Below are 26,163 nucleotides of genomic sequence, written 5' to 3' on the forward strand. Positions count from 1 at the left end.
GCATAGATGCCCTCATCCTTCCCCTGCGCCCAGCAGAAGCTCTGGGCCAGGCGGGATGCGGTGGCATCTCATAGAGGACACCCTCCCCTTTCCTGGGATGTATGATTTGTCCTGGCCCAGAGCAGATTTTGGGGTGGGCACCCCCAGTTACTTATTTTTTCCTGTATGTTTTGGTCTGCTTTGATTTTGCATAGATGCCCTCCTCTGTGCCCTGAGCCCAGCAGAAGCTCTGGGCCAGGCGGGACGCAGTGGCATCTCATAGAGGACACCCTCCCCTTTCATGGGGTGTATGATTTGTCCTGTCCCAGAGCAGATTATGGGGTGGGCACCCCCAGCTACTTATTTTTTCCTGTATGTTTTGGTCGGCTTTGATTTTGCATAGATGCCCTCCTCTGTGCCCTGCACCCAGCAGAAGCTCTGGCCAGGCAGGACACAGTGGCATCTCGTAGAGGACACCCTCCCCTTTCCTGGGGTATATGATTTGTCCTGTCCCAGAGCAGAGTTTGGGGTGGGCACCCCCAGTTACTTTTATGTATTTATGATAATATCAGAAGCCTGATGATTTTGACTGCATAAATGTATTGTTATTCTTGACGGGGAGAATCCCCCGATCACAGTGATATATCATACAGGGTACCCCAACATACGTTTTGGGGTTCAGAGACATGTTCAGTTTGGTTTGAAGTTGCTGTAGCTGTCAACTCTTCTTCTTTTTTAGCATTTTGAACTTTCAAGCAAATAAGGAACTGGGAACTGGGAACTAGGAACCAACTTCAGCATCATATCAGTTAAATAGATTAAACAGTCATGGGGGAGCTGACGTTTTGGTGTATATCTCGGGAACCAGACCACCTAGAAACTTTTTTTTTTAATTGAAGCTGAGAGTCCGGAGATTAAGGGGTGCTAGCCAGAGAGCCGGAGTGGGCCTCCAAAAACCAGAGACTCCGGCCGAAAAACGGAGACCTGGTAACCCTACTGCTGTGAGACTGTAGCTACTGGGAATAAGGCCCACTGCATTGAGTGGGATATTTTAGATAGACGTGTATGATTGCAGCTAAGACTAGACTCTAAGCCTGCAATCATATAACACTTACCTGGGAGTAAGGCCCATTGCACTCAGTAGACATATAGTGGATTGCAGTGTGAGCCACAGTGAGCCTTACCTCTGAGTAAGCATGGATAAGATTTGGGGTTGTATTCAACTAAGTCTTGCTCAGAGTATGTATGGACTGCCTTCAAGTCGATCCCGACTTATGGCGACCCTATGAATAGGGTTTTCATGGTAAGCGGTATTCAGAGGGGGTTTACCATTGCCTCCCTCTGAGGCTGAGAGGCTGTGACTGGCCCAAGGTCACCCAGTGAGCTTCATGGTGTAAACTCATTTAAATTAATTAACTTACATTAGTGATGTCCGTGAACTTCAGTGGGTCTTCTCTGAGTAGGACTACCATTAAGTGCCACCCTTTACTGTAAATGGGTAAAATATAGCAGATTGGGGTCAACAGAAAAAAATAATGTAATCTCTGGTGTTCTAAAAACAATTGGGGGAACTAAACAGACTGTCCACTGCTTTACTTTTTATATGGAAAGGAAAAACCTTAGAACTTACATGAGTCTGAAATCACTGTTAGATTTGGGTGACAATAGATGGGCAAATTTTGTCATATGATTAAGCAGTTGTCACTAGTTGTGAAGAAAGTCTTCTTAGTTTTTTTTTATCAGTACCTTCAGATCAGATTGTTGGTGTGTACTAGTGTGAAAAAGATGAATACAGCTGTCACTTAGTTTGAAAAATTGCTGATGGTGACCAGAAACAGAAAAGTGGGTTATATCCATTAAGTATTGCTGCAAGACTAAAAAGAAAGAAAGAAAGGAAAAGAAAAAGGAAGAACCGATGTTACCTGGGACTGGGGTAAGGAAGTGGGCTCCTGCTGGGAGGAAGGGTGGTATATAAATCAAATAATAAATAAAAATAAAAAGTGCCCCCTGAGAAGCAGGAGGTAGAATTGACCTTGACTGCTCCATGCAAAAATGAAAATGGCATAGCCATTGAACCAGTGGGCCCTTGGACAGATTTGGGGCTCTGACAAACAGCTCAGCTTCTCAGCCAACCCCTGCAAAAGCCACACAGGCGCACACACACGTACAGTACTTTGTTGTTATGGCACTCACTGGTATGGAGTACCATCTTCTCTTTTTTGCCATTGGTAGCTAGTTTGTGAGAGCACACACAACACTTTTGTTAAGGAATGAGTACTGGCACCTAATTTTCCCCCAGAAAAGCACTAACTACACATACGTGCACACACACACACCCTGAACATATTTTGAAAAATGTTTTGGATTTCAGTGAGGGATGACATTTGCTATAATACTTGGAACCAAACCAAATGAGACACTACAGTAGGGCCCCGCTTCTCAGCGTCCCACTTTTTGGCGTTCCGCTAATATGGCACCAGTGGGGCGATCAGCTGGAGGGGGGGCTGGAGCTCCCCGCACTCCAGCTGATCGCGCCGGAGGAGGGGAAGATCAGCTATAGCATGCTACAGCTGATCTTTTCCTCTTGTGGCGCGATCAGACTCCCCCTTGAGCTGATCGCGCCCGAGGAGGGGAAGATCTGATCTTCTCCTCCTCTGGTGCAATCAGCAGGTTAGGTTCCAGACCCCCGTGCTATAGCTGATCTGGTTTTCGGCGGTTTTCGCTTTCCGGCAGGGGTCTGGAACCTAACCTGCCATATGAGTGGGGCCCTACTGTACTCAGGGTAGAGCTGCACTTCCTGTTCTTCCAGTTCCAGTGCATCTTCATCTGTCTTTTCTGAAAAGGGAGACACACAAAACCCACCCCCTTTTTACTGTAAAACCTGGTGGGATCAGCTTCAGTCCATTTTTTTTTTTTAAAAATCAGGTTTAAACAGATTTCACAACTGATCGGCAGATCAACCCATTGCTCCTCCAGGTGTGGCCAATGGAAACGCTTTACTGTAGGCGACTAGTGTGCTTACAGCCTCAGTTAATAATTATATGAATAATGTTTTTTTTTAAGTTAATAGCTGGGAGGAGGGTTGATCTGGATCAGAACCATGGTAGGAGGTAGGAAGCTTTAATCCTTTGCTTCCCACTGATCTGGATTGTGGGCCTTGCACCTATTATTTACATTGGAAGAAGAGGTCCCATTTGCACCAGCTGAAGCTTTTCTTCTGATTCAAACAGAAGATGTGCCCTCTCAATCTGGATCAGGTTTAAAGCTCCCTGCCTCCCCATATCAGGCCCTCTGCAACTGCTAATTACTTTTTAATAGCCATTCAGGAAATTGCTAATTGTGTGAATAGTATTTAATCTAGTTTGGCCTTTAAACTAAGGAATATGTGGATCCCCTTTGTGTTAACTTTGATAAATTCTTGTTAGACTATTAAAATGATGGGCATGAAAACATGACCTAGGGATAGTTGCATCTTCACAAAATCAATGTGGTTCTTCTTGTTGTTTGTTCCAAATCTTAGAGAATGTGCCCCTGCTTCCCTCTGCACTTTATCACAGCTGCCTTTCCAGATGGTAGCTGTGCCAATAATGCTTATATACTCTACCACTAGCCATACTTTGTGTAAACACCAGTTTCGGTACGTGTGCTTCCTTAATTTTCCACTGCCAACAATTCACTCACAATACTTTCAACACCTTACTAGTAACGTGTATAGTAGGATTTAGGTATGAGATCGAGGCCATCACTACAGACAGGATAAAACTTAAAACTAAGATTGTAGGATTATTAAAGGGATACTACTTACAAACGGGAATACTGATACTTATATTGAGGTCTTGAGACTTGAGAGACACCATTGCTGACACCAGCCTCTAAGCGGCTTTTACCCTCAGGCCAGTTTCCCTAAGGCAGCCTTTCCCAACGAGTGTGCCTCCAGATGTTGTTGGACCACAATTCCCATCTTTCCTGACCATTGGCAATGCTGGCTGAGGCTGATGAGAGTTGTGGTCCAACAGCATCTGGAGGCACACTGGTTGGGAAAGGCTGCCCTAAGGGCTCATCTACATGGTGTTTTAGTGTGTGCTTGGTGCTACTCATATCTCCTTTTAATTCGCATGGTTCACATGACGTTACTGACAAAGAAAACCTATCACAGTTTCCCCCCTGTAAATCCATACTAATCCAATCCTCTGATAATTCAAAAAGGGAAGGAAAAAATGTCTTCAATCTGTATCTCTAGGGCTTGCAGATGCTTTGCTCCGACGCTTTTAGGTGGGTGTGTCAATTGTTCCCCTTTCCATGCCCACTCCCTCCTCCTCCCTTCATTCATTTCATTTCCTGTGGGCTGAAGAGCAACTTCCGCTACTCTCTCCCGTTCTTCAAGTCTTTTTTATGTTGCTGCCAATGGTACCTTATTTTTCTTTTCCCCCTAACCTGTGTGCAAAAGCAAAACACTGCTCAAACAACAATTTGTATTTCAGCTGTATTGTACCAGTGAAAATACAAGTAATCGCACTTCCAAGATTTTTTTTTTAAATAAAACTTACTGGTAGAACAAAATGAGCATGCTCGGTTGCCAGGTAACCAGAAGGAGTGGAAATGTTAAAGTAGAGGGAGTGGTTTTCAGGAAACTGCGTGATTGATGCTTCCCCTCAAGTGTGACTAGAAAACACCGTGTTTGCAACTGGCACTGAGCTCTTAGTGTGGATGGGGCAAACAGAACACGGAGGTAAAAACAGCGTCATTAGCACAAAGTTACGCTCCCATGTGGATAAGCCCTGAATCTCCAGCCAAATATTCCCACAATCAAAGGCCAGCTACTGGGGACAATCTGCCTCTGTCTCCCAAAGCTCCTCTGGTTGTACTCCTGGCTGCTTGGATAGTTTAGTTAATTTCAAAAAATAACACTCTGGGAAATAAACCACAGGCCTCAGTTTTCTCCTGGTCCAGCTATTTTCTGGTCTTATTCCTCACAACTGTGCTCCTGAACCAACTCCCTATCTCCTCAAGCTCCCAACTCTCAGCATACTAGACTCTCCCCACCAGTATCAAAACCTAACTGTCTCTTTCCCAGACCAGAATGAATTTACCTGATGCAAGTCCCATCTAATAAAACCACAAAGCAATCATGTATCTTTCCTATCACAGAACCTGTCACCAAGCAGCCACTGCTAAGCAGGCTTGCAGCAGCCTTACAGTACAAGGCCTCATGATAGTCATAGAGGTCATAGTATATATTTATTCTAAACACAAATATAAACTGACATATATACAGCATTCTCCACATACTGCTATGCATCTTGACAATATTTTTCCTGGTCTGTTAATCCTTGCAATCTTTCTCATAAGTGTGTATGTGTGCTAGTTACTAGACATGCAGATAGATCTGAGATGAGGCTGGGGATTGGTATAATGGCTGCCAGTGTCACAATGGAACCGATCACTAATCAGAAGGGGAAGTAGTGCTATTCTGCAAGAGCAGTTCCTATGGGGACGGAGCTTTTAGGATCCCTCTCAGGTGCAAGGTTGCAGGTTACCCAAACACAGGAAAAATTTTCCTGCCAACCTCCCATTCTCCATCACTTTTGGTTCTCTAATAGTACCTTGTGAAAGAAATAGACTTTGCTGTGTATAATATGGGAATGCATATTTTTGTTTTTCTTTGTTTAGGAAGTTATAGGGTTAACTTGCTGGAATCACCTGGCCTGGCTGATCATATAGCCTGGCCCAGGGGCACAATTATCAAGGCAGTGTGTCTGCCATTGTCTCTGTGTGGAAAGTCACATCCTAGGGAACAGTGTGCAACCTTGCATCGGTAGCAATCTCAGTAAGGGGTCGGGCAACTATCTAGATGACAATGCTGTGATTAGAAGGAGCCAGCATGGGTTTGTCAAGAAAAAATCCTGCCAAACTAATTTCATCTCTTTTTTTGATCGGATCACTAGCTTAGTAGATGGTGGAAATGCTGTAGATGTCATCTATCTAGATTTCAGCAAGGAGTTTGACAAAGTCCCCCACGACCTTTTGATTAGCAAACTAGTCAAATGCGGACTACATGGAAATACTGTCAGGTGGATTCACAACTGGTTGGAAAACCGTACTCAAAGAGTGGTCGTCGGTGGCTCTGCTTCGGACTGGAAGGAGGTCTCAAGTGGAGTGCCACAGGGTTCTGTCCTGGGGCCGATACTCTTCAACATTTTTATCAATGACTTAGATGATGGGGTGGAGGGAAGCCTTATGAAGTTTGCGGATGATACGAAACTGGGAGGGATAGCTAACACAATGGAAGACAGGAATAAAATCCAAAGGGACCTGGATAGACTAGAAAATTGGGCTGAAATTAATAAAATGAAATTCAATAAAGACAAATGCAGGATTCTGCATTTAGGCCACAAAAACAAAATGCACGGGTACAGGACGGGAAATACCCGGCTTAGCAGTAGTGCGTGTGAGAAGGACCTTGGAATTGTAGTGGATTGCAAGTTGAACATGACCCAGCAGTGTGATGCTACGGCAAAAAAGGCAAACGCGGTTTTGGGCTGCATAAACAGAGCTATAGTTTCCAGGTCGAGGGAAGTAATAGTCCCACTATATTCTGCATTGGTCAGGCCTCATCTGGAATACTGCGTTCAGTTCTGGGTGCCTCATTTTAAGAAAGATATAGACAAGTTAGAGCGGGTTCAGAAGAGGGCGACAAGGATGATAGCCGGTATGGAGGAAAGGTTGAAGGAACTTGGCATGTTCAGTCTGGTGAAGAGAAGGCTGAGGGGTGATATGATTGCACTCTTTAAGTACCTGAAGGGCTGTCACATAGAGGAGGGTACCAGAGCTTGGAAAAGTTACTTTTTGGAACTACAACTCCCATCAGCCCCAGCCAGCATGGGCTGGCTGGGGCTGATGGGAGTTGTAGTTCCAAAAAGTAACTTTTCCAAGCTTGACTTGTTCTCTGCTGCCCCAGAGGGTAGGACTAGGTCTAATGGTTTTAAGTTGCAGGAGCGTAGATTCAGATTGGACATTAGAAGGAACTTCTTGACAGTAAGGGCGGTTCGGCAATGGAACCAACTGCCTAGGGAGGTGGTGGGATCCCCTTCACTGGATGTCTTCAAGCAGAGGCTGGACAGCTATCTGCGGGAGTTGCTCTAGCTGTGGATTTCCTGCTGTGAGCAGGGGGTTGGACTCGATGGCCTACAAGGCCCCTTCCAACTCTGTGATTCTATGATTCTAGTCTGGACCATTTATGACTTTCTGTGGTGGGGCATATGATTGAGAAGGAGAGTTTTTATTAAGGAATAGCCATTCTGGAATTTTTTTAAAAAACAAGGTGTATTCTCATAAGGTGCCTGGGAGAGATAGGCAAAAGTTTGCTGAGCCTGGAAGGAAGTTTTCAAGGAACAAACGCTGCTACTCAAGAGTAAGATTCTCCTGAGAGCCTGCTGAGTCTAGACATAGTTTAGGCTAGGGCAAGGGAATTGTGTTTATTCCGTTTTATTTTGCTCCAAAGGGGAACATACTGATTTTCTGTAGTTTGTCCAAAACGATACTGTTGGTTGCCTGTATTTTTTTTCCTGCATCAATGTGGTGGCATTTTTCTGTATTCCATATCTTTCCACAAGTCTTATATTTTTCTTTCTGTTTTTAGTAAACTCTTTTAATTGTTTATAAGCCTGGTGTGGTCTGTCTCTGTTTTCACTACTCACACCTGAAGCCATTATATGACGCAACCTCAAGAGGCTTTGGGGAGACCAGAGGAAGGTTTTCATTATTGTTGTTATTACTAGGCTGATTAATAAGGGGCAGCCTATAATCAAATCAAGTAACCCCCCCAATTTGGTAGCAGCAAGCTGTCATGGGAAGTGGAAGGGTGCCAAGAGAGGGATACACTCTCTTTTGTCTGGACCTCCCTTCCCCAGGTGGCACGGGACCCAGGGTGGCTGGGTGTGGCTATCACATACCTCTTCTGCCAATTGCCAGAGGGGAAGACAGACAGACTTGCAGCCATGTAGAACATCAAATACAAGTGGGCTCAAAGAGATGCTTGTGCACTTTCCCAACTACCAAGGCCTCTCACCTATTCAAGAAAGCCAGTTCTAGTCATCATCACCCATCAATTTGGGATCACCTCAGGATGAAAATGCATATTGTGACCAAACAAGAGGTTCCTAGTGCTGTGTCTTGCCTTGTGATGCTAACGTGGGCATGCGTTTGCAGAAGGAAATCTATGGGTAGGAACGCTCCCATACCTAACAGGTTTTACCTCTGCAAAATCCCTCCCCCACCCCCAAATATGTTTTTGTAATGGTTTTCCTCCAGCCAAGCTTCAAGACCACAGGTTCTGTTAGAGTACACAAATATTGCATGGTCACTTTAAGGGATGTTTGGGAAATATCCCATGTATCTGTTTACCATGATGTAACTTCCTAATGGGTGGGGTTTAGTTACCTGACTTCTTTCTCCTTTGTCCTGGGGGATTTTTGAATATCCTCCATTGCTGATCTTCCTATCTTTGAGAGAGGCCGCATGGCAAGATACTCTCTCTGAGAGCATCCATTACTAAAGACCAAGATGACTGAGTATATTTTTCTTTCTTCTAAGCTAGAGCCTATCTTCTTCTGAAGATGTGAAGAGGTTGTGAGTAAACATTCTTTTCTTTTACCTAAAGGATTGTGTCTGTTGTTATTTATATAGAGAAAGGTGGGGCTGGTTTATATTCTCATTCTGCTGCTTGTATTTTTTACAACTCTGCTAAAAAATAGGACCAACCAAATTAGTTCCTATTTCTGTGTGTATTTTTATAATACTGAACAGGTTATGGGCCCAGAAATACTTGAGAATTAAACCAGATTTTTCGGGTTTTATTTTAAGTATTTTTGCATGTTTTGTTTCCTCCTTTGCTCTGTATCAGGAACCAACTTTAAAAGAGACTATTTTTGCTGCTGTTACTTCCTTGAGTTGTTTAGCATAACAAAAAGCTCTTCTCAGACCAGGAAGCATGTATCAGAAAGACAATAGAGGATTTTCAAGGAGAATGTCTGAACTATCTGCTGTTAACTTTGACCAGTGGAACAGTAGAATCATGATTATTTTAGCTGCAGAGAAAGCTCTATGCTGTATTGAAAAACCTAAACCAGAAGGGAATGGCCAAGAAGCTAGCCATTGGGAAGACAAAGATTCTCTTGCAAAAGCTATAATATTTGATTCTCTGAAGGATGAACAGCTTATTTATCTGAGTGGCTGTAAAAGTGCCAAACAGATGCTAGACAAACTTCAAACAGCTTTCGGATTTCAAAGCTTTAGATGCCAAACTATGTTGATTAAAGAGATAGTGAATTTGAAATTGCAGACAAAGGAAAATTGTTAAAAACATATCACTTCCTTGTTGCTTATTTTTAACACATTGAAATTGGCTGGGCTTGATTTTAACCATCAGAAGCTTGGTTTCCTTTTGGGATCTCTTGGAAAGAGATTTGATCCTTTTATTTCTCTTCTAAACCACAATCCTGAGATTCTTTTTGAGGAAGCCCTTGCAAAACTCCGAGAAGAATGTTTGATCCAGAGAGACTGAAACGATAATGGATCAAATTACCTGACTAGCAGGGATAAAAGGAAGGGAAAAGCCCCTCCCAAGAGCCAATCACAATGCTGTTTTTCATGTGGGAGGTGTGGTCACCTGGCCAGGGACTGTGACTCACCCAAAAGTTCAACAGCCAATGGCAGCTCTCCCAATTTTAAACAAAGAGAACTAAGGCAGCATGCTTCATCTAAGGATAAGCAGGAACCTCAGAGAGAGGGATCCAAAGGAAGGAATTTCCTTTTAACACACAAAAGTCTTGTGGCTAATAATTACAAACAAAAATCAAACAACTGGATTTTAGACAGTGGATGTACAAATCACAGTTGTTATAATGAAGGTTGATTTTATGAAATAAACAGTGATACTGAAGGAAGAATCCAGACTGCCAATGGTCAATATATGAACATTAATGGATCTGGATCCATTGCTCTTAGGTGCAAGGTATCCGATCAAACCATAGTAAATGTGGCAGATCATGTTTTATATGTCCCAGACTTAAATTACAATATGCTGAGCATCTCAGCTTTAGACAAGAAAGGATTTGCAATACATTTCCAGGATGGAAAGTGTACAGTGACCAAAGATGATGAATTGCTTGCACTAGCTTATGAAAATGATATATATTCCTTTATTGTGATTTTAGCCATAAGCCTTATGCACAGATACAAATACATACAATTTTTATTAAAAATTCATAGCGTTGTGGAAATTATCAGGTGACTATTTTGAACTAGGAGATTTTATAACAAAGGATTCTCTCAGTTTTTGAGCAGCCAAAGCAAAGTTGGCTACTGCGATGGTCACTGAATTAGAATTATCACATAAAAGCATATTAACCAACTCCCTATCGGAGCAAGGAGCTAAAACATCTAAAAAAAACGATAAAAACTTCCATCTAGGATCCTCATAGAGTGGGCAGTGAAGTGAATAATGAGCTAACTCCTCTATGGCCTTACAGCCGAATATACAGTGGCGCTGGGTCACTGGTATGCCACTGTATCGGCCTTCTAAGTAAGCTGTAGGCATGGCCTGAAAACGGAGGGCAGTAAATGCTCTTCTAATATTGGCTCTGTCAAGCGTGCCCAAATAGTTGGACATAGAATGATTGAGTTTAAAATGGGGATACCAGGATGAAAAGGGAGCTGTTACTATGGACATTCGATCTTGGGAAGCATCGCAGTCAAAAAACCAGTTTCAGAGGGCAACTCTATTTAATTCCAACAATTTGGCTTGGGAAAGTTCATATTTAGAAAGTATTGTCTGGCAGTCTGTTGCCCATCCACCAGACCGCATTTGTTCATACCAGCATTGTTTGACCAAGGCTGAGTCATTCATGTTGAGGATTCTCAGCCAATAACGGATGTGGGCTAAATCTATGCGTGCTGCAATTGAGGGTAAGCCTAACTCCGCTCTAAGATGGACAGACGGGGTCCCCGTTGGGAGGCCCAGCACCTGTTTTATAAGTAGGTTTTGTATTGGCTCTAAGGTGGCTCTAGCAGATGTTCCCCACAGCTCTGCTCCATATAAGATCTTCGGGAGTATTTTGGTTTTTAATATTTTGATCATGGGGAGGATAAGTTGTCCACCTTGGGAGAAAAAAAAACCTTTTAGCTAGGCCTAGGGCTTGGGAACCCGCTAGAGTCGCTGCCTTTAGCTGCGGAGCCCAAGAGAGCCTGTTGGATAGATGGATTCCAAGATATTTAAAGGTGGAGACCTGTTCAATGGGAACCCCGTTTAATGACCAGCTGTTCTTGGTATTCATAAATTTGCCACATACCATAATTTTGGACTTGGACTGATTTATCATTAAATTCTGGGAGTGGCAATATTCCTCTAGTTTTAAGATCATTTGTTTAAGGCCAATTTTGGTTAAGGAGCATAGAGCCGCATCGTCGGCATATAGAAGGATGGAAATCTTTTTAGCCCCTATGGAGGGGGGGAGGAAAGGTGGGCGATGATAGTGCCACTACCATATTGTTTATAAAGAAGTTAAATAAGAAGGGAGCCTTGTTTCACCTCTCTATGGACTGGAATTTTGGATGATAAAGAACCATTTTGGTCCAGGCGCACCTGGATCGTGTTTGATTGATGGAGGGCTCTAATCAACCAAAGAAGCCTTTGATCGATGTTTGTTTGGGCCAATTTCTGCCAAAGAAGTCCTCTATTGACTGTGTCAAAGGCCGCGGTAAAGTTGACAAATGCAATATAGAGGGATGGCCACACTTTGGATCGTGTTTTATTTATTAAGTGATGCAGGATAAAAGCCTGGTCGATAGTGCATCTATTGGTTCTAAAGCCTGCCTGTTCTTCATAAATTATTAGGTTAGATTGTTCCCACTCATTTAATTTATTTAGTAGCAAATGGCCATAAAGTTTCGATGAAACATCCAGGAGGCTGATTGGTCGGTAATTGGCTGGTTTCATAGGGTCTCCCTTTTAAAAATAGGGACTACGATACTAGTAAGCCAGCCCTGTGGAATGTTGCCAGTGTTATTTATGTAAGTGAAAAGAGCTGCGAGCAATGGGGCCCACCAAGATGAATCCTGAAGGAAGAAATTGGGTGGTATCATGTCGTCCCCTGGAGCTTTCCCTGCTTTTAAGGTGGACACGAGCGCTTTGATTTCCTCAATGGTGACTGGTGGCCAGAAGGGGAGGCCAGTCAATACTTCAGGAATGTCTATGACTTTAGGAGAATGGAAACTACCAAAATTGAGCTAAAGTGAGCTAACCAAACTCCCTGTATTATAGGAGGCATCGGGGTGTAGTTCTTTGGGTCAAGTTTCCCCTGTAGACATCTCCAGAAGGCTGCCTCATTCCCTTTTTGGGCTGCATTATCCAGGGCCCTCCAGTTTGCCTCGTAATAAGAATGTTTTTTATTTTTGAGTAGTGTTTTGTAAGATTTGTATTATCAAGTCTTGAAAAATGGCAGGGTGATTATTGGTACGGAATATTTTGATTTGTTTAGTGAGTTGTTTCTTCGAGAGCCTACATTCTTTATTGAACCAGGATCTGGGTTGGGCTGGAACCCAAGCCACCGTTAGGGCTGTAATCTGTGGGCTAAGCTGGTCTATTAAAGATTCATAAGCCCTTAGATTGTTCTGGAAATTTGTTATAATTAGTTGGCGTAAATAAGGAAATGGATTTAATGCTAATAAGCAATGGGCTCTTGTTCCTATCTTAGCTGACCATTTGAGACATTTATAATTATATAAAAGGTTTTCTTTGGGACCCTGGGAATGAAAGTACTGTTGTTAAAGAAGGGTATAAGGGTTAACCTTAGAGGAAGGTGGTCACTTTCAGGTCTCACAAGGATTTTAAGTTCTTTGATCCTCTTTATTAGAGGAAAGGTGGCTAGAAAATAGTCAACTGAGCTAGTCCCCGTTCCTGATAAATAAGTAAAGGATCCTTTGGAGAAATCCAAGGGGGAGCCGTTTAGACAAACCAGGGCAAATTTTTGAATTATTTGAGAGAGAGCTAAGCCATGCTTATTAGCTACACAGTCGCTGGCGGGCCTGGTCGGTGTTTGGGTATCCGTCAGTGGTTTGTAAAAAATAACATCACTGTGAGGGTGAAATGATCCCATCCTGGCGTTAAAATCGCCACCTAGAAGAAGCTCGTAAAATGGTAATCTAGTTTGGAGAGCTTCTAGGAATGATTCCAATAACGGCCAGGGGGGTTCGCGTAAGGTTGAATTTATCGGTGGAATATATATATTAACGCAGATGAAAGGCGGGAAACCGGGAATCCTCAGACCCAATGCTAAAGCAGAATCAGGGGTCTCTGCTTTAAGATCTATAATATGACCAGTAAAGTTCAAGGCAACCAAAATGGCCAAACCGCCTCTTCCTCGACCTTTAAGTGCTATTTTAATGGCGGGTTTCGACCATGATTTATAACCTCTGAGTTCAATAGGCTCCCCAGGGATAAGCCATGTTTCCTGTAAAAAGATGATGTCAAATGCTTGTAAAAACTGCATTAGCTCTAAGTCTAATGTCTTGCTTTTCCAGCCAGCTATATTCCATGAAATTATAGAAAAAGGGAGAGGGGGGTCTTTCAGCAAGACATGTGTTGAATTAGAACCCACTCGGTAGTTAAAGTTGGGTAGTATGAAAATGATGGTGTTTATGAACTGAGTCTTACAGCTGAACAAGCAAACACAGCCATGGTGGACAAGGAAGAGACCAGCATAAGAACATAAGAAGAGCCTGCTGGATCAGGCCAGTAGCCCATCTAGTCCAGCATCCTGTTCTCACAGTGGCCAACCAGGTGCCTGGGGGAAGCCCGCAAGCAGGACCCAAGTGCAAGAACACTCTCCCCTCCTGAGGCTTCCGGCAACTGGTTTTCAGAAGCATGCTGCCTCTTACTAGGGTGACAGAGCACAGCCATCATGGCTAGTAGCCATTGAAAGCCCTGTCCTCCATGAATTTGAACTTTGGCATAAGTGACTGGGACACCGTGATGCAAAGGCGATCCTACAGCTGCAAAAGCAGAATCTTGCCACTGGTATCAAGGTTAACCAACAGAACCATGATAAAGCAAGCAGGTGCGTAAATTGCATTGAGGAAAAGGGTGTTAGGCCCTTATTTCCACCAAGGACTGAAAAGAGAAGCACCAAGGTGCTAGATCTCATACACAGTGACCTCTGTGGACCATTTAATGTACCTTCACTTGGGCAGAATAGATATGTTCTAATTTTTGTGGATGATTTTTCAAGGTATTGTGTGACTTACTTATTGAAGGACAAGAGTCAAACGCATGAGATGCTGAAGAAATACATCTCCATGGCGTCCACAAAATTTGAAAGGAAGCCAAAATCTCTACAGACGGACAACGGTGGTGAGTTTATATCGCACCAAACACAAAGTTTCCTGGAGGAACAAGGCATTTTGCACAGGAGGACTGTCAGTCATACTCCAGAGCAGAATGGGATTTCTGAAAGCAGACTTAGACCTCTTCTGGAAATGACAAAAAGCATGCTTGCTGACACTGATCTACCCAAAAGGCTGTGGGGTGATGCGATCGTGGCTGCAACGTATATCCAGAACAGATTGCCAACCAAGGGCACCACACACACACCATTCCAGTTGTGGTATGGCAGGATTCCAAACCTGGCACACAGAGTGTTTGGAAGCATTGCTTTTGCCTACATAGCAAAACAAAAGAGGCAGAAGCTAGATGCTAGAACAGAACAGACTATTTTGATAGGATATGCTCCTGGTAGCAAAGGCTACAGAGTTATGAACCTAAAGACAGGTGAAGTCAGCACAAGACACGTTGTCTACTTCGATGAACGAAGCAGAGCTGACAAAAGAGGGACTGTGCTAGATTTCTCAGAAGAGCAAGGACACCATGTCCAATCTCTTATAGATATGCCAGTACGCACATACGAAATACCAGTGACATCACAGATATCTGCACAACCTGACCCAAGCCTTAAACAAGAGGAAGAGGCAGAGATTGCAGAAAGTGATGATGAGGCTGAGAGAGGTACAGACGCAGATGAGAATGACGAGATGACTGGACTGGAAGATGCTGCAGAGCCAGACCAGATCCCAGAACAAGCTCCCAGATCCTCATAGTGAACCAAGAAAGGTGTACCACCTCTACGCCTGTCCTACCTCGCAAAGTCGGTGCTACCCAGAGAACCATTGACTTGGGAGGAGATCAAGCAGATGCCAGCATCCGAGGGCGCTCAGTGGAGAAAAGCCGCTCAGGAGGAGATGGATGCACTGCACAAGAATAAGACTTGGACCCTGACAGAACTTCCACCAGGCAAGAAAGCCATAGGATGCAGATGGGTGTTCAAGGTGAAGCAAGATGCAGGAGGAGAAATTGAACGCTACAAGGCAAGACTAGTTGCCAAAGGTTTCCTGCAGAAATATGGAGAGGACTATGATGCCCCTTTTGCTCCTGTTGTCCGACACAACACAATAAGAATGCTACTAAGTGTGGCAGCCTCCAAACAGATGCACATCAGACACCTCGATGTCAAGACTGCCTTTCTGCATGGAGAAATAACAGAGGAGTTGTACATGCAACAACCTCCAGGTTTCGTGAACCAGAAGCAAGCACATCTTGTATGCAAGCTTAAAAAGGGCCTGTATGGACTCAAGCAAGCTGCAAGGGCCTGGAACGAGAAACTGGATAAAATGCTCAAGGAGCTAGGCTTCAAGCAAGGTGATGTAGACCAATGCCTGTACACCAGAAGCAAAGATGGACATTCGACATATATTCTGATCTATGTCAATGACTTGATCGTGGCGACGCAAAGAGATCAAGACTACAGAGAAGTTGTACATCATTTGAACAAAGAAGTTGAAATCAAAGAGCTAGGCACTGCAACATACTACCTAGGCATCCAGATTGAAAGGGAAGCAGATGGCTCCTACCTACTCAACCAAAAGCAAAAGATTGTTGATCTTTTAGAGACTCTAGAACTCAAGGATGCCTATCCTGTGGCAACACCTATGGCAACAGACTTTCTCAAAGACAATGATGTAGGTGAACCTTTACCAAATAATAAGAAGTACAGAACAGCAATATGGAAGCTTTTGTACTTGACCAAACACCAGACCTGACATAGCAGGTGCAGTAGGGATCCTATGTAGGAAAACCAGCACACCCACACAAAAGAACTGGATTGCTGTCAAAAGGGTGGCTAGATAGTTGAAAGGGACTATGGACGTTAAGCTGAGATTGCCAGCTAATAGTGATCCAAAGCTTGTGTGTGACACTGATGCTGACTGGGCTGGAGATAGCTCAGACTCCAAGTCAACTAGTGGCTTTCTGTTTATGTATGGAGATGGACCTATCTCCTGGGCTAGTCACAAGCAAGACATAATAGCATTTTCTTCCACAGAATCTGAGTGTATAGCTGCTGCAGAAGCTTGCAAAGAAGCCATTTGGCTCAACAGACTACTAAAGGACCTTGGAATAAGGGCGCAGAGACCTATCCAGGTGATGGAAGACAACCAAAGTTGTATTAGACTTTCTCAGACTGAGAGAATCACTCCACGTACTAAACATATAGCTGTAAAATACCATATTGTACGTGAGTTGACAGAGAAAGGATTCATCAAGATGACCTACTGTCCAACTGCAGCGATGACAGCTGACATCTTGACAAAGCCATTACCAAGAGACTGTTTCCAGAGACTTCGTGTCAAAATGGGCTTATTAGATTAATGCCTGCAAATTAGAGGAGGTTGGAATAGGCTAATATTGCATGGTCACTTTAAGGGATATTTGGGAATATCCCATGTACCTGTTTACCATGATGTAACTTCCTAATGGGTGGGGTTTAGTTACCTGACTTCCTTCTCCTTTGTCCTGGGGGATTTTTGAATATTCTCCCTTTTCTTGCTGATCTTCCTATCTTTGAGAGAGGCCGCATGGCATGATGCTGTCTCTGAAAGCATCCATTACTAAAGACCAAGATGACTGAGTATATTTTTCTTTCTTCTAAGCTAGAGCCTATCTTCTTCTGAAGATGTGAAGAGGTTGTGAGTAAACATTCTTTTCTTTTACCTAAAGGATTGTGTCTGTTGTTATTTATATAGAGAAAGGTGGGGCTGGTTTATATTCTCATTCTGCTGCTTGTATTTTTTACAACTCTGCTAAGAAATAGGACCAACTAAATTAGTTCCTATTTCTGTGTGTATTTTTATAATACCGAACAGGTTCAACTGTAGGGGAAAACCACCTGGGGGCTTTTCTCAGGGCTACATTAGTGAGCACGGGAAGGGTTAAGTACCCTTCCCTGTCTCATCTCACCTCCTAACGTGTTTGGAAAACATGTTTGACCATATCACAGTATGGCTCTGTTGTCTCGAAGGGAAGAATTATATCAGCATTGATGATTACAGTAAGTCATAAGTAAGTAATACACTTTATTGCATAAAGCCAAAGGCCGTTCCAAACTTCAGTATATTCATAGCACAAATTAACAATTACCAGAGTAAAAGGTACAATCAATAACATTTTAAAATCTGTCATTACAGGGATGCAACCCTGGCTTTGAGTCCCCACCAGTACCTCCCAGGGCCCATAAGTCTATGTAATCCTAGCCTAGGTGGTGTGATCTGGATGCTTAGGACACATGGGATGGATCCAACCACTGGAAAACACACCAAGTCATATCTTTTGTGGGGGGGTTTCCCCAACATAAGAATTATTTTTTAGTATATAGGAAATGCAGTACTTGAAGATAGCTGCTTTTTATTTATTTAAAGAAAAGGCCAATACTTGTCTAACAACTTGCTTTAATTAGGACAAGCTAAGACTTCTTTCAGTTGATTGAGGAACATGGGGCTAAGCATGAATTATGAGCCATATATATATGGCTGTGTGTAGTAAGTTTGAAAATTAGATATATATTCACTAATAGGCAAAAAAACCTTGCGGTTTAAGAATGTACCTATAGCCCACAGATATTTCTACCAAACTTTAAAAAGCAGCGAAATTGGGCAGCTATAGTGAATGCACCAGGGGAGCAGGAGACCTGACCTCCTCTCTGAGATATTGGACTGCCCTACAAAGTTGTCAAAATGCAAACATCATTTGGGTTGGTCTTTCACAGTCCAATCCACTTGCTGTGTAGCTTGGAAGAATTTGGTAACGTGCCTCTGAGCATATGGTGAGTGGTGGCAACACCTGCCATCTCCAAAGATGGAGAATTATATTTTTGTATGCTTGTTGGTGTTCTTCTTACTTTGCTTCTTTCCTGTGTTACTAACGTTTCTACAGAGAATCTAAACTAGAAAATTTTATTTCCCTCATTATTCATCCTAGAAATCTGTGTCAAATTTATATTTATTAATTTTAAAGCCTTTTTATTAATGTCATATGATGGTGAAGATAGCCTTTTTTGTTTCAAACTGGAGGTTATGGTCTATCTCTGTTTTGGGTGCATTAACAGTTGGACCTGAAACTGCAGTTTAATGTAAAATCAGACTGATTACAATATGCTGCTACTTTAGCAATGCCTCTATTTGTTGGAAAAAAGAGGATGCATGTTTTCAGCCTGCTTTGTTTAAACCACTTTATTTAAGGCAAGGTGTTCACGATCAATTTAAAACATAGAGAACACCTAGAATTTTGCTAGAATATATTTCTCCTCCCACTGTTTTATCTTGTGCAAATTGAGACACTTCTGAGGTCCACTGGAGACTATTTTGCAGAAGTCAGTGCCATTATTCCACAATTATGTTTGGAGTTTTTTTAGTATAAATTTTGCAAAGTGTTGCTGTACTTCACATATTCATAGAAACAAAAGCAAAAGAAAATGATTTCCTATAGAAAACTTCACTAAAATTGCAAAGTAAATCAGGCATATTTAAAGTGACCATCTGAACTATATCAACTGTCTTAATAATGTTGCTTCCTCCCTGCTAAAGCAAGATCAGCACAGCACATGTCTTGTTTCTATTATTTGGGCTGATTGCAGGTGTTGCCACCACTCACCATATGCTCAGAGGCACATGTTACCAAATTCTTCCAAGCTACACAGCAAGTGGATTGGACTGTGAAAGACCAACCCAAATGGTGTTTGCATTTTGACTGTAGGGCAGTCCAATATCTCAGAGAGGAGTTCAGGTCTCCTGCTCCCCTGGTGCATTCACTATAGCTGCCCAATTTCGCTGCTTTTTAAAGTTTGGTAGAAATATCTGTGGGCTATAGGTACATTCTTAAACCGCAAGGGTTTTTTTGCCTATTAGTGAATTTCCCTGCTTTTTAATCCGGGAGGTAAGAAATGGGATCCTGTGCAAGTTTGCTGAGAATGGATTGATCATTTGCATGCTTATTGAGTTGAGTGGGATTTACACACACACACACACACCCCAGGCAATCATGCTTAGGATAGGTGAAACTGACCACAGAGGATGGGGAAGGGAGGAGGGAGGGGTGGAAAGGCAGAGGGGAGGACTGGGATGGGAGCAGACAGGAGGGGGAGGGGAGAAGGACAGATGTGGTCGTTTGCATGTTTATTGAGTTCAGTGGGATTTACTCCCGTGCAATCATGCTTAGGGTAGGTAAAACTGACCGAGGGGGAGGGACGGAGGGCTGGAGTGGGCAAGGAAGGCAGAAGAAGGAAGAGGGGAGGAGAAACAGAGAGGAAAGGGGAAGGAGGGAAAGGGCAGGTCTGATGATTTATATGATTATTGAGCTGAATCGGATATACTCCTATGCAATCGTGATTAGGATAGGTAAAACTGACCAGGCTGGGCCTGACAACCAAGATGTCTTCTGTATCTTTCACAGTTGGGCAGGGGGAAGGGACAATTCTACCTTGTGGTTTTTCCCATTACATTGTTGCAAGAACACCGGCACTTGGCTGACTTTCTCTTCTCCTAAAGATACAGGATCAGTCTCAGGCCCTGCACCTGGCAACCCTACCTCCCACCCAAATTTAAAACACAGCTGTCCCTGGCCACATCCACACCAGGCCTTTATTACACTTTGGACAATCATTATTTATTTATCTATTTATTTAGTGTATTTATATACCGCCCCATAGCCGAAGCTCTCTTTGCGGTTTACAATAACTAAAAACATTAAAAACAAATACACAAATTTAAAAACACATCTTTTAAAAACAATTTAAAACAATTTATCATGGCTTCTCTCAAAGCCATGGCTCAAAGCCAATCATGGCTTCTCTCAAAGAATCCTGGGAAGTGTAGTTAGTGAACGGTGCTGAGAGTTGCTAGGAGACGCCCTGTTCCTCTCACAGACCTTTAATCAGAATGGCTGACTGTTAACCATTCTCTCAGGGGAATAGGAGTCTCAGCACCCTTCACAAACTACACTTCCCAGGATTCTTTGAGGGAAGCCATGACTGTCTCAAGTGAAATCAAGTCTGGTGTGGGTGTGGCCCTCTGATTAGCCAAGCCCAGCAGCTGCGAGGCTTTTAGAACACTGACGGTCCTTACTGAGCATGCTCCGCGTTATAATAGGCTTCCAGCCAAAATTTCTTCAATTAATTAAAAATCAACCAGGCATTTTTTTAACTTTTAAACTGCAGTAGATGAAGGTCAGAGTATGGGGCAAGGTCAGTATTAGGATTACAAGTACTCTGTGAACATGGCTGATTTTTAATGAATTTCAACAGATTATGGGAACTCGCAGAAAAAAGTCCAAAAGGGCTCTGAGTTTTTTTCTCTCTTTTTAGACTTTGAACTCTCGATTCTCTCTGACTGTTTTGTGTATCGCCATGAAAATTGACAGGGTTGTTAAGCAAGCGTTTCTGAGTTCAGGACTATAGGTTTTGTAAGGTTTTGTTTTGAAATGAGCTTATGGGAAGCCTCAGAATGGCATGGGGGGATATTTTCCATTTAACATTGCGGAATGTGAAAAATCCCCGCTGACTATAGTATACAGCCACTCTCGTGGCTGTATAATGTGGGAGTGCACTGCCAGTATGTTAAGTATCCTGATAGGGTCAGTTTTCCTTCTAGAAACTTACAGACTGCATATGCAGGCAATCCCAAGAGACTATTAGGGTGAATGGGAGGTCCATGTATTCCTCTCTTATCCATACCAGTCCTCCCCTTCTACTTGGTACAAGTCACGTCTGCTATGGAGGCAGAGAATAAGGATGAGGGCCTGAGAGACACTAACAGATGTTCCATCTCCCGCATCTGCTCATACATGATGGGATGGGGGACCTTGGAACCCCGTTGGGATTCTCTGCTCGTGGGCACGGTGTGAATTGGATTATGCTCAATGTTAAGAGTGCTTTTGTGTGGTAGTGGTGATGCTGATATACATAACTGTTGTTGCCACTGACAGATAAATGCAATTCAATAATTTTTTTTTTAAATCAAGATAGAACCACAGGAAATGCTGCATTGATATTTAATGGCTGGATTTTCCATGACTGTAGTTTTGAATTTGTTGTGGCGAGGATGGGAAGGTGGAGAGGTGAATGGAGAAATGATGGGGAAATGTCACATCATGATGACATCATCACATTCCCCATTGGTCACATAACCTCTCCCTGCATTTAAAGCTTTTGAAAGTTCCCTGACAGCAGTGATGGGGAGCCTGTGTCCCTCAACTTATTTGTTGGACTGCAACTCCCATCAGCCCCACCCAGCTTGGCCAGTGGACAGGGATGATGGAAGCTGAAGTCCAACATCTGGAGGGCACCAGTTTCCCTATCTGCATTAATGGCTTGTTCATAGGAGAGGAGGGGGAAATGCACATGTAACCTGAAAAGCACAGGTCTTTGAAAAATGAGAGAAATTTATAATATGGCATACGCTTGTTCTTTATGCAGATAGGACTGGGTGATCTTGTTCACGTTCTGCAGACATTGTTGGTGCTAACATAGTTTTCAGTATGAATGAATAAAATGCCATAAGCATGCAAGTCCATCATTTCCAAATGCATTGTGGAACTATGTACAAGAAGTCTTGAGCTGATTTCAAAGAAACCTAGGGCTCAGCATTAAAAGAAAATATGTTTGTCTCCCTCATATAGAACGTGCATCTTTAGTCTCTTCGAAGATCCACCTGTGACTGGACCTGTAATCTGCTGGTTACCTCTGGCACTAAGCACAGCCAAATGAAATCCATGCACAGTGAAGAGATGCTTCAGCACCCAACTAATCAGAATGGTGAAAGGAGCTCTCTTACACAGCACTAGGGGAGATAATCAGAAGCAGTAAGTGGCAAACACGAGGCAGTATGCTGACAGAATTTTGCTACAGCTTATTGTGCATTTGCTGCTACAGCTTCACACCAATCCCCATCCCACTCAATAAGCCATACATACCATTGATAGCCTCATTTTATACTTTTGGCCAGCAAGAGAATTTATATACAATCACCTTTCCCATATAATCTAATTTTCATGTGTTCTCGTCCGTTCCCTCCCATTAATTAACAAAGCATCGGTCCTTGGGATTCTGCCTCACTCTGCCAAATGCTTCCGATCATAACTGCCACCACTTCCTTCTGCTGCTCAATGATGATGGTAATAACAATGTATTGTGACATATAGCTGATATTGTTTGCTGTTCCTTTGCTTGTTGTTTTTTAAAAATCTAATAAAAAAAAGGAAACTTCAGTAGGCCAACTGTGCAAATAATTCGGCTAAATACTTCACAATAAGGCGGGCTACCTCAACACCAATAAAAAGTTGTCATGACCAGTGTTCTTTTGTGAGTGTGTATGCTTGCAAGCTCCTTATACCCAGCAATCATCATTCACACCAAACACTCTTTTTCTTTTTAAAGAAAATGAAATACAGTCTAATAACATCTCTCAGCTTGGTCCTTGCGGACAACTGTTGCTCAGCATCCCATCCACTTCATGTGAAGAATATGGAGGGGAAGGGCTGTAGCTCAGTGACAGCATCTACTTTGCATGCAGAAGGTCCTAGTTTCAGTCCCCAGCATCTCCAGGTAGGGCCGGGAAGGACCCCTGTCTGGAACTCCTAGAGAGCCATTGCCAGTCTGTGTAGACAATTCTGAGTAAAATAGACCCATGATCTGACTCACTATAAGGCAGCTTCCTGTATCCCTGTGTGGGTGCTCCCCAGCCTAATATGCACCTAAGGCAATGTGGGAGTTTGCTGCCTATGCAGCACTGATCCACAGAATTCCATAAAAGGGAGAAAAATGATATGAACCAAGCTGGTGTACATGTGGTCCTGTAAGTGTAGCACTTGCCTCACATGTTACCTTAGAACAGGAATGAAGGGACTGATGGCCCTGCAGATGCTGGAATGCAACTCCCATCAGCCCCAATCCATATAGCTGATGATCAGGGATTATGGGAGCTAGAGCCCACCAGCATCAGGAGATGGCCCCTGGCTTTGAATGATGCGTGCTGAATATATGAAGCTGCCTTATATCAAGTCAGACTCAGGGCTGGCCCAAGACATTTTGCTGCTTGAGGTGAAAGACAAGATGGTTCTCCCTCCCACCTTTCCATGCACCAGAAGCTAACAACACACAGCTCTGTCCTCTTAGCACCTTCGTGCCACTCCTTTCCCTGCAGCATCAGCGCAGACCAACCTGATTCTGCTGCTTGAGGTGGCCAACTCGCTCTGCCTAAAGGTAGGGCTGACTTTAGTCAGATTGCTGCTCCAGCCATCCCAGTGTTGTCTGTTACGACTTGGAATGACTCTCCAAGTTCTCCGCCTCAGGTAGAAGGCTTTCCTATGGATCTTTCTGCTACCTGAGATCCTCTTTAACTGGAAAGATTGAACCTGCTACCTTGAGCATGGAAAATATGTGTTTACAACTGAGTTACGGGCTCTCCCCAGGTGGGAGCGGGTATGTGTGCCTGCTCCTTTGTTGGAAAACAATGGTTGGTTGGGTTAAACATAGGATCCGACCCTGAACTTCTTTGACAAACAAATGCATGTGAACCACTGTAAGGGATGTACCAAAGTGGTAAACGTCAAGCCACAATCCTGTGATATCCATTCCACGTGCTTAATGCCATTGATGTCAATGGAACTAGGTGGGTATAGGTGGCTAGTGCAATGGGACCAGCTCAATATAGGGATGATTGTTCATGGTAATTCCAAATGAATTCTGCTTATTTAATTCCCATCCCCTGAGTTTAAAGAAAAGCTATAGTTAAAGAGGACAGTTACTATCACCGTCTTTGATCATTATTGATGCTGTATTCTGAACATTTGTCTTTTTAAGGCCAAAGTTTTTTTAAACTTAGGAAGGACCTAGATGTTACACTGGACATCAGGCTCCCACCAAAAAGCAGCCAGGAGTCCAGTTGCCCCCTTTCCCCATAACATTTGCATGTGATGGCATGATCACCTTGTACATTTTCCAGCTTTCCCCCTCTCCTTTAGACCTGGCTAAGCCTCCACTCACTTTCCTTCCTCCCCTTTAGACTAGCCTGTCAGGAGTGTTCCTCTGTGGCTTGCCTAAGTTGCTCCACGCCACCTCCTTCCTCCTCCACTGCTGCAATGAGCCAGGGAAGTTTCCCTGCTGGTGGTGGGAGGCAGGCTGCATTGGCGCCCCAGACAGGTGCCTCCCCCCCCCAAGCCTGGACAAAAGGGAGGTCTTGCATTAGCAATGCTGAGCAGCTATGTGGGTTGCCCAGGGTGCCACTTGCTCACATTCCTTCCCGTTCCTTTCCCCTGTGCCAGCCTTGAGCCCAGTGTAGCTGGGCCAATGTGCACTTGTTCACCTTCTTTTCCTGTCCTTCACACACCACTGGCTTTGAGCACAGTGTGGCTGGGCTGCTGCCCACCATTCACACCTTCTGCTGTACACTCACTTGCCTTCTTTCCCCATCCTTTCCCTTTGGACTGGGGCCAGCGAAGAGCCCCTCTGAGTTCCTGGTCCCCCAGCCAGAGCCCCACCTAGCCCTCTGCTGGAGCCGGGCCTGTCTTTGTTACATATTTGGTAAGCAATCAAAACATCTCAGAAGTGGTGGCAATGCAGCCAGCAGTTAACGTTATGGGGTGGGGCATTTGCCTTCTCAGAATTTATGGATGCGAGAGTAGAGCTACACACAAAAATGGAGATCCATTCTCTACAAAACAAGTACATAACCCCCTCCACACACATATACACAAACCTACCCATTTTACACAAGGTGGGTTTTTTTAAAAGGAAAGTATTCTAAGTAAAAACTTCTGATCTTAAAAACAAATGGTTAATAGTCAACACATTTCTGATGTATGTATAACATGATAGATACTAACAATGCAATTATTTATGTGTTTACTCAGAAGGAAGTTCCCTGTAATCTTTCCTGGGACTATAGGGAGACTGACATCTGAATAAAAATGCATAGAATTGCATTGTGAATTGCATCTGCATTTGTGCTTTGTGACAGGGCTATTAGACACTTCTGTTGCTTATTTGGAAACATTTCCCACGTGTTTCTTTGAAGCCCTACCTGGAAATGTGGAATTCCATCTCATGAGGAAGACTGGCTATGATCCTGAAAGGAATGGAGGGGGGGGGAGCTGTGGGACCATACAGGCTAGCCGCACCCCCTTCATTGACACTCATGGCGTTCCCCCATGTTGGTGTGTGGAGCGGCTTTACATCTGCACCGATACAACCAGTCAGGCACTCTTCTTGCCTGGAGAAGCTCTATATGTGGACATCGTGATCTGTGTATAAACCCTTCATACTCCAGCCAAAATGCACAGACTAGAGGCCCACGGCTGCCTCAGCTGCCGAAGTAGGTGGCACAAAAGCAATTTCTACAGGAATGCATGGATTTTACAGGAAGTTCATCAAGTCAAGCATCTGATACTCTGTGCCAAACTGACGAAGGCCATTCAGTGAAGACCTCTGTGCTGTGTAATTGTGCGTCCAGTTCTTGTCAATTTCTGAAGGATCTACCCAGACTTCTGGGAACATGAACAAAGAAATCCATATCTTCAGGGTTGGCAGTTTAATAAGCATTGGCCTTGGCAAAGGCTGATGAGCCAGCTATATTCTCTACGTAGCCATGATAAATGGGAGTAATGGGACTTTCAGGAACTCAGCACTATTAGTCTGATGGGCCATACCTGGCTGTTTCCTTCCCACTTTCATTAGTGATTTGGTGAATATAAAGGTAGGAGACAATCAGTATGACCATTAGCCGTGCTGGCTGGGGGTGCTGGGAGTTGCA

General features: G+C 43.5%; 1 protein-coding gene across 2 annotated transcripts in view; it reads left to right on the top strand.

The window, feature by feature from the left end:
* The window catches only part of KCNS3 (potassium voltage-gated channel modifier subfamily S member 3), a 78,473-nt gene extending 55,879 nt beyond the window's left edge, over positions 1 to 22,594 (top strand). For both annotated transcript variants that reach the window (XM_061622643.1, XM_061622644.1), the window contains exon 4: positions 22,034 to 22,594. In XM_061622643.1, the coding sequence (XP_061478627.1) occupies positions 22,034 to 22,071 (38 nt within the window). In that variant the 3' untranslated portion in view covers positions 22,072 to 22,594. The remainder of the gene's footprint in view (positions 1 to 22,033) is intronic.
* The last annotated feature ends 3,569 nt before the right edge of the window (positions 22,595 to 26,163 follow it).

This window comes from Rhineura floridana, chromosome 4 (assembly GCF_030035675.1).
Source record: "Rhineura floridana isolate rRhiFlo1 chromosome 4, rRhiFlo1.hap2, whole genome shotgun sequence".
Classification (NCBI taxonomy): Eukaryota; Metazoa; Chordata; class Lepidosauria; order Squamata; family Rhineuridae; genus Rhineura; species Rhineura floridana.